This window comes from Hypomesus transpacificus, chromosome 22, assembly GCF_021917145.1.
Source record: "Hypomesus transpacificus isolate Combined female chromosome 22, fHypTra1, whole genome shotgun sequence".
In the NCBI taxonomy this organism is placed as follows: Eukaryota; Metazoa; Chordata; class Actinopteri; order Osmeriformes; family Osmeridae; genus Hypomesus; species Hypomesus transpacificus.
In genome coordinates, this window is record NC_061081.1 from 10,245,628 (window position 1) to 10,255,066 (window position 9,439).

General features: G+C 44.8%; 1 protein-coding gene across 1 annotated transcript; it reads right to left on the reverse strand.

The window, feature by feature from the left end:
• Positions 1-2,296: 2,296 nt before the first annotated feature.
• Positions 2,297-8,770, reverse strand: spock3 (SPARC (osteonectin), cwcv and kazal like domains proteoglycan 3). Its single transcript, XM_047045317.1, has 10 exons — positions 8,762-8,770; positions 8,426-8,465; positions 6,877-6,985; positions 6,261-6,369; positions 6,033-6,141; positions 5,750-5,863; positions 5,266-5,481; positions 5,055-5,117; positions 4,531-4,668; positions 2,297-4,430 (listed from the first exon to the last, which is right to left on the reverse strand). Exons 1-10 carry the CDS (start codon positions 8,768-8,770, stop codon positions 4,273-4,275), a joined length of 1,065 nt encoding a protein of 354 aa, XP_046901273.1. The 3' UTR covers positions 2,297-4,272.
• Between the last annotated feature and the right edge of the window lie 669 nt (positions 8,771-9,439).

A 9,439-nucleotide genomic window follows, 5' to 3' on the forward strand; every position in this document is an offset into this window, starting at 1 on the left:
TCACATTTTCAACAGCAATTCCACTTCAAGATGCACAGTGAGGTTGTCGTTCCTCTGTATTCCCTCCTTCGTCCAGTAGAGGGCAGTGCACCCTGTTGAAAACAGCACTCTTCAGCTGTTTTCTTTTTCCAGTCTTAAGGATGGGAGATGAGGAGCACTTTCCCGTGTCTTTGGGGATAATGTTACTGGTTGAGATGTCATGGGAAAGGCTCGCCAGTTTAATGTGTCTGCCATCAAAACCTTTCCAACCAATTAGCAATCCGTCATCATACCCATCTAGAACACGATTACTGTTCCTGGTCTTGGAGGTTCCCTCTAGACCTCTGCCCAGCACCTTGTGCCCAGAGGGAAGCCAAACACTGTGAAGTTAGTGATTATTGATGGGGGGGGGGTGAGCACTTTCTCTCCAAGCGTCGTCCTTTCCCATTGAACACTGTAATAAGGAGAAAACGGCTCGATGGTTGGCCATGACTCACACTTAAGTGATTTCAGCCTGCAATAGGTCTTTATTCCAGGAAGCCGATGAAAGCTTCGTTATTAGACGGAGACAGGAATACACAAGCGGACGCCTGAACGGAGCCTGCAGGTGAACCTCTAGATATTGACAAGCTGTCAAGCATACTAATAGTACTCACACTAATATTAGTTTTAGCCATAACTGATATTATTTCCAAGAATAAAATGATAAATGTATCCTATATTTGACAATTACATTTTGTCACCCAATCCAAAAGAGCATTAAATTTGACTGAAATATACTATTATTATTACTATTACATTTAAACAGTACATTTTATTGCTGAATGCTTTTAGTAAGTCAGTGGTGCTCAAGTCGAAGGATCCTGACTGTGCGTTTATCTGGTTTTTTACTGTCATTAACTGCTGTCTTCCGTCTGTGGAGCTGTGCTGGGCTGTTTGCGCTGATGCAGACAGAAGAGCCTGTGAGGGTGTGTGGCCATGGGGCTGTATTGACCAACAGGGACTTTCACATTAAACATAGGCATACAGCATTCTCAGCACAAGTGCCTCTGTCTATATCTCTATGGACAGTAGGATGTACAGCTGAACACGACATGCCTGAACAAGGGATGCAGTGAAAGAGTACGGAAGAAGGGTGGGGAGATCTGAGTCATCACATGTTGTGTTGAGAATCTGTAGAGGCAGGAAGGGCCATTCCAAGGAAACAATGTTTGCGTCCTCATTTCTGATGTCTGTGAAAGTACATAAACACAGCTACACTTCAGCTAGCAAGTTCCAAAGAACACTTCACCTCATACAGACATCTACACACACACACACACACACACACACACAAATACAGGATGATTAGAGAGTGTGTAGAACAGGGAAAAGTGATTTGAGACAACATCAAAACATCCCAATTTCCTGTTTTGATTGAACAAAGCTTACAGTAATGTGACCAATTTTGTAAACCCATGCTGTCTAATCACTTTCCTAAAGGCTTTGTTGGGCTGCAGCCAACAGCTCCATATAGATGTTATCTGGGCTCATTTCAATGAACAGCACTTTTCTGCCGGAAGACGAGGAAGGCAGAGTGAAATGTACTTTCAATGTTGACATAGCAACTTCACTTGTTGGGGATTGCTGACAGGCCTGGTAGCTCGTATAGACATTTACATACATTTACACGTACACACATGCACTTGCTTGTGCCCCCCAACCCCCACCACCACACAAACGCACGCAAGCACAACCATTTCGACACATACACAATTGCACACTGACACACACTTGGTGCCCTCAGGCTTCAACTGTGACTGGCCTGTAAAAAGGCGGCCGTACTCACAGGAAATGGTGCTCTCCTTTTTCCAGGTCAATGAATTTGCCTTTTCTTTCACTAATTTGGTTTTATTTGTGTGTGTGTGTGTGTATGAGGAGTGTGTACTCAAGGGTGTGTGGGAAAATGGCGACATAAAATATTCACCTGCTTTCCTTCTGCATTATGCAATAATGTTCCTGTAGCAAGAGTTCATAGCGGCAGGAGGCTCCAACTGGAAGCTCAGGAGAAGACCTCCAGGGCCGACCAAAGATCAGGTCCTCCACCTGGACTGAGTGGTGGACCGAGATATGGTGGAGGCACCAACAGTAGTCTAGGCAATTGACAAGGTAAGGTAAATGTTGAAAGAATGACAAAACCACCAGAGTTTCCCCCCCAAGGATGTGAAATAAACCCATGCTAACAGAAACATGGAACTGAAAGTGTCCATTTTATTTCAGTGTTTGTTTTGTTTATCTGTTGTGTACTGACATGTTACAAGAACAGTAGAGACACTGGTTGACTTTAGTCAATATTGTTTTTATTTCATCAAATCATACATACACTGTAAAAAATGCATGTGTGTCATACCTCTATAACAATACTTCTACATCAGATTAATCATGAGCGGAACTTTAGTTTCCTTGGTGAGCGGATGCTAAAATGTTTACTATGGAGGTCCACCATTTTGAGGGTTTTCAGTCAAGTCCCAAAAGTACATTTAAATATAAATTTTAACAAGTGGACAATACTTTTCCGTTCTTATGGTGGGATTCCAGTTGCCCAATGGTCCACATGCAAGGCCATCAATTTGTCATGGTCAGGTCTGTATGTATTTTCAAACGGTGTGTAACCCAAAGGTACACTAGACTAACAATATCTGACTGCCTCATTGTCAAGCTTATTAACTCATCATAACAGATAACATTGAAATACTCTTTCGATGCTGTCTAATCAACGTTCATAGACACTGTACTAATATATAAAAACACTGTGGATTCCAGCAGAATTGATGTGTGTTTGAACTTCTTAGCTTAGCTGTGTGCTTCTCTACATTCTAATCTATGTAACAACTCAAGAGAAGAAAACCAGACCCGGTCGTATGAAACACTTGAATAAGAGTTAAGATCATGTCTGAAGGTGTCTAATGAGCTGTCCAACGTGCTTAGCAGGCTTGCGACACCCTTATGGAGCGCAATGAAGGCTGTATGTCGAGTGCGCTCGTTAAGCTCTAACCCGTAACCCATCACTACCACGCTACCATCACTGTGTGTCTGCTTAGGGAAAGGCACACCTTTACACAGTCCTAGCCAGAGCAGACGTTCCCCACCACATGGTTGCTGTGTGTGTGTGTTAGTGTGTTAGTGTGTGTGTGTGTGTGTGTGTGTGTGTGTGTGTGTGTGTGTGTGTGTGTGTGTAATAAAGAATGCTGAGTTACATTGTATACTTAAAAGTCATGTTATAATTTTTAAACATTTAAATACTGTATTTGCTCTACTCAAACCCAAACATTAACATACATTAAAATCTGTTGCACTGCTCTGTTGCACTGTGCAATGTCAACAATATTTCTGACTCCACACCCAAAGACAATAAAAATGGGATAAGTGGACAGGCCAGTTACACTTTTACTGGGGATTGTGGGTAGCAGAATTTATGCTGTCTGTCTAGTTTTATTTCTGTCAATGCTGTGTGAAGTCATCACAAAGAGCTGCTACTCCCTTGCTATGCTAGTCTGTAAATTAACACTGTGCTGAACTCAGTGAAAGGCATGCTTAGACCAAATCCGTTCAACGTCCTGCATTACAGAAACAATGCAATAGAAAAATAGAATCACCTATTCTTTTCTTCAGTTCTGACTACGTGGGGGGTTTGGAGAAATGTCATTTGGAGGCTACTGCCATAATAAGCCTTTTCCCACATTGTCGCAGGAACAGTTCTGATATCCTTCTGTGCACTAGCTTTTATATTTTCATTTTCTCTATAAAGAAGCATATCTAACCGCTTATCCACAACATTTTAGTTGGCAAATCAGAATGAAAATAATCCAAACAAGTACAATATTGTCTTATCTCTTATAGGGGAATAAGGAATAAGAGGAAAAGAAGGGAGGAATCTCTTGAACAACACGATCAGAGTGCTCAATATTAGGACAGGGCTCACTGTAGGACGTTGTCTGTCCAGTGAGGCGAGGAGTTGTCTCACTTATGACCTTGTCCACAGCACAGTGTTGGCTGAGGATGAGCCCAAGGCTATGTTAGTCCTGAAAATATTTTCTGATTGCCACCACGGCAGCAGGCGCCAATCATACGTTAGGTCAGACAGAAAGAGAAATCATAAACGTTAACCAGGAACATCGGTAGTAAATTATGAACAGACGACACAGTTGTAGTCCATAGGCTGTTAGTATGATAAGTATCTGTCTTGGGGTTCACCTAAAACGTGCAGTTTGACCAAGCAGTTAGGAATCTTCTTTTCTATACATATGTAAATGATTAAGACAGATATTCATCATCCTCGTCATCGTCTTCGTCGTCCCCGTCATCCATTCTGGCCTCGTCATTCAGGACGAAGGAATCTTCATCATCATCATCATCTTCAGAGAAGAGCGAGTCTCCACTGCCAAGGTCTCCAGAAGACTCTAAGACCACACCTACCAAGCCAAAATAAAATAGGAGGTTTCTCACACCCCTGATCTGAGATGCCCCCCCCCGAAGCAAATCATCTAAGAATGCATTGCAATCTGTTCTCACCACAGTCTGCGGGCCCGTGGGTCCTTGAGCCAGCTACTTCGTTGCCATAGCGATCCACACACCAGCACTGGCCACTGCTGCTGTGGCACTGGTGTGACCTGTAGTACCCCTCCTCATCACATGTCGGCAGGTACTGACCTACACACACAAGCACAGGGTCAGAGTGTGTGTGTGTGGGGGGGGGGGGCTGTAGCTTCATACGAGGGCAGAGTTGGTGGGTCAGAGTGTGTGCGTTTTGTGACTTCATAGAAGGGCAGGGTTGGTGTGTCAGAGTGGGTGTGTATTTCCTAGCTATATACGAGTGCAGGTTGGTTAAAGTGAGATGTGTTCAGTTGCAGCACCTGCTGAAGCTGCTTCCACTGAGATGTGGAAGAAGGAAGTAAGGAGCGGCCATGTGCTATTTCAGGTTGAGTTCAGATTGATCTGGCAGTGTGAGTGACAAAAATACTCTCCCCGCTTCCCCTCAGCTGGGATTGCACCGCAGCACGCAAGGTGGCGACCCCTGGAGTGAGTAACATACTCACCTAGCAGCTTCTTTCCCGCCTGCTTCTTGTTGATGTTGGACAGCTCTGACTTACAGGGCGAATCTGGGAAGGGACATAAGAAGCAGCCATGTTGATTGGGAGCCAGAGGGGTCAACCATGAGAGTGTGTGTGTGTGTGTATGAGTGTGTATGTGTCGAGCTGCATCCAGTGGGTCTGCGGAGCCATCCGTGTGTGTGTGCAGTCCCCTCACCTGTATGCCTCTGGAAACAGGTGCACCACTCGGTGCTGCTGAGCACTTTGTCTGCGTGTGTGTCACAGGAGTGGAAGAACGCCTCGGAGCAAGGTTCGTTCCGGTCCAGGCTGCTGAGCTCTGATTGGTCGAGCTGGAGGTCAAAGTTGGTATCTAGACGGGAGAACATCCATCCCAGAGGGTCTTTGCAAATAGGCAATGCCCCGGGTTCAAACTCTGGGGGTCAAAAGGTTAGAGGTCAGGGAGGAACAATGTTCCCTAAGAGAAGGATGTCAGGAATATTCTATTTCTATGGTGTAGTGAAAGTGTTTCATTGAAACCAAGATAAGTTCACAGTATTTATGAATTGATAGCCAAAACTTTCAACACCTACAACCAAAGATTGTGGTGGGAGAGCATACAAACTGATTATGAGGGCTTTGAGAAAGGAAAGGATTAGAACAAATGAGCAGAAAACTGATTAGGAGAAGGAAGAGGGTCTTACTGTTCTTCTCTGCTTTCTGGATCTTGACTCTCTTGTGATTCCCGTTCTCATGGAGCACCCTGAACCAATCCCTGAGACGACCCACTGCCTCCTTCAGGTCTGACTCACTGCACACTAGACACACACACATATACACACACACACACTAATATCAGACGCTACAATATTCTGGATTTGATTCATATAACCAGCTACACACACAAATACAGGACGAATACAATCAGCCAAACACAACAACAGAGGTACATGTCACTGTCCTGTGTATGTATGTGTGTTTGTGTACCTCTCTTCTCGGTGCTGCTCTGGTCAGGCTGGGTGGGACAGGGACACAGGCCAGGACACTTCAACTCAATCTTCTTCCCTGTAATACACGCCTGGTACTCCAACTTACACTGACACAGGAAAGTGGAATAGAGAGAAAGAGAGAACGGGGTTGAGGTTAACACAAGTTAGAATTGAAGTAAATTGTAGGTTCTCACTAGTATAGTAAAAACAAATGTCTGCATGTTACCTTGGTTGAGTAGCTGTGTCCGTCGGTGCCACAGACGGGAGAGGGGTGAACGACAGGGCACTGTTTGCACTTTGACCCCGGACTCTGGAGGAGACCTGCATCCTTAAAGCTGGAGAACGAGGAAGAAGAGGAGGAGAAAATGAGGAAGACCGGAAGAAAGACAGGAGGAGGAGGACAAAAGTAGACAGTATATGACTAGGATCAGTAGAAAGGATATATAGAATCGATGGAGGCCACTTCTCTTTTACGTTGTGGTCAGTGTCGAAACCAAGCCTTGGCTTGGTTTCGCTAACAGAAATTCTAGGTAGTGGGAGGCGTGTGAGATTGTGTGGGGGTAGTCAGAGCAGTCTGACTTGCACTAAGACACTTCAAAAGAAAGGCACAGAGTCATTATCAAATGCTTCTCCCTCCAACACATACACACACAGTCACTAACACACTCACTCACACTAGTTATCTATTCATGTGGTGTGGCAGGGCATGGTGTCCTCCAGTATCAGCCTGTGCCAAAGCTGAAGTAATTGGACAAAACAGCGATGTAACAGTAACACAGTCTTCCCAGACCAGTGGTGTGTGGGTGTGTGTGTGTGTGTGTGCGTGTGTGTCTGTGGCCTACCTGACTCTCCTCTGGCTGACACAGGTGGCGGTCTGGTAGTCCTCGGCCACGCACACCTTGTGGCGGCCACACTTGATCTTCAGACAGGGGTCTTTGGCAGGGTCAAGGGCTGTAGATTACAATAAATAACAGACAATATTGAAACAATTATTTGTACGTGTGTGTGACAGAAATACAGCTTCTGTTGAAAGCCTATAGAGAAAGCCCTGTTGCTAAGGTCAGTGAGGCCATCTCCAATAAAGAAACAACAAATGATCGGCTGAATGCTCCGGTGAGTTTACTGGGTGTGTCAGTGCGTCTCTAAGAAGGCGTGTTTGTGTGTGATGTCTGTGTTTTCCCTGGAAAAGGTTTTTGTGACCATTCAGCCTCAACCCCGTCTCTGTCTCTCTCTCCTGTACTCCCTGCAACTGTCTCCCTCTCCTTCTTTCTCTTTCCACCCACATAGGTAATACCATTAGGTGTCATTATGACTAAAAGCAGATGGGACTACTTATCCAAGCAAAAGCAACTGATTCTAGACCAGCCTTTATCTGCTCACAGCTGCACACAGCCCAGCGTCCACCTTAACAACTTACCCCAGATCGTATCAACCACCACAACTCTCCTCCTATTCTCTACAGTACAATACTGATCCTAGATCTGTCACTAGTACCGTAAACAGCATGTTGACTGCCATAAAGCAAATGGTTGAATCTGGTCTCTGGTCAGTGCTTTGTGCAGTGTGGCATGTCTGAACACGTAGGCTTAGGCTGGCCCCAGATCCGTCTGAGAGTTGACCTTTGCTCTTAAGAGCCTTACTGTAATCCCCAAACAGATTTAGTAGATTATCCTTTCCTCTATCCTCCAACACCACTCTCTAATGCTATTGTTCCTCTGTGTGTGTGTGTGTTTGTTGATTTGCATGCATAGTAGAAATGTGGGACTTGGAGTGTGCGTGTATGTGTGTGCAAGCGCAATCCCACACCACTGCAAGCTTACATGTAATGAGAAATAACACGACATGAGGAACTGTCCTATTTTAAATCAACAGATCTGAAATAAAGGGACAGTATGTCTCACACTCACACACTCACACACTCACCCACACACACACGCACACACACACACCCACACACACACACACCCACACACACACACACCCACACACACACACACACACACACACACATAGATTGTAGCAAGCCACTGGAGGAGAAAACTGATTTGAGAAGTCCACACTACTTTCCTTAACGTCATGAGATTTCATAAATGTATGTGTGTGCGTGTGTGTCTATCTATGTCTATTTTCAGTTCCTCTTACGTGGAATTCAAGTGTCATGCCTTCCAGCACAAAACAAACATCACATCTAGTTCACAGCGTGAGTTTCTTATGGAGTAGGACAGTTGCACCAAGACATTCCTAACATCTCAACCCTGCCTGGGGACAGGCCTTTAGGTGTTCCACCCAACATCAGTTCAGTTAGACAGCTCCATCCCTTAAGAGCATATTTGTTTGTACGATGACTAAGGGTGCAGTCCTTTGTCTTTGTGTACAGACAAGTTCACCTACCTTGATCGAAAGGTTTTCCTGGTGTCCATGTTCCTGGCTCCTGTACAGACAATCACATGTCAAGAGGGTGGAAGTTAGAGAGAAAGCCAACAAGTATAGATGAATGAAAATGACTATAAGAAGAAACGACAAACCTCCACCTCCTAAAGTGCATTTGAGCGCATTAAAGGAAATCAGAAGAGAGGATATTAGATGCGCGCACACACACACCAAAAACACATAAAAACACACTCTCACAAATGCACACACAGAGAGTTTACTTCTTCCAGCAGAGATAATAGCTGTTGTTTGTAACTTAAACAAGTCTGTGTAGTCAGAGATGCTAATTTGTTTCACTGCCGTCATGATTCTGATGCCTAGTGACAGGAAACATACTCCGTCTTGTGACAGTCGTGATGGGAGTGTGTGTGTGTGTGTCATCATCATCCTATTCATGCTGATGACATCACTTTCTCATGTCACCATATGCCGTTGCCTGACAATTTGCCAGTGTAAACACAATCTATCACTTCTTCACCCCTCTTTTTGTCTCTCGTCTTCCATCTCTCTCTCTCTGTCCCTCTCTCTTCCCCTCCTGCCCCCCCCCCCCCCATCTCTCTCTTTCTCTTGTCCTGGGGACTTACAGGAGACACACTAACTGTGGAGAATGAGTTAGTTTATGAAATCTTAGATCTCTGTTGTTCAAAGCCAGACATGAAAGTTAAAAGTTATTTTAGAAGAGAAATAACATGCCTGGAGGAGGCATGTGTGGTTGTGTGCTCTCTCTCGCTCTCTCTCTCTCTCTCTCTCTCTCTCTCTATCTCTCTCTCTCTCTCTCTCTCTCTCGCTTGCTCGTTCTCTCTCTCTCTCTCTCTCTCACACTCACACATGCACACGTTATTAGGGCTTCTGTCTTGTTTTCTAAGGGGCAGATCTCCACAAGCCAAAATGCAGTGAAAAATCAACACTTTCTCTTTCTGTAGCTCTCTTTTTCTCTATTTCTTTCCATCTCTCTGTATACATCTACCACTAGGT

Coding starts and splice junctions, on each gene's coding strand:
- spock3 (XM_047045317.1), bottom strand. Junction 5,482..5,749: donor CCAGAAAGCAGAGAAGAACA/GTAAGACCCTCT, acceptor TTTGACCCCCAG/AGTTTGAACCCGGGGCATTG. Junction 4,431..4,530: donor CCACGGGCCCGCAGACTGTG/GTGAGAACAGAT, acceptor TTGGCTTGGTAG/GTGTGGTCTTAGAGTCTTCT.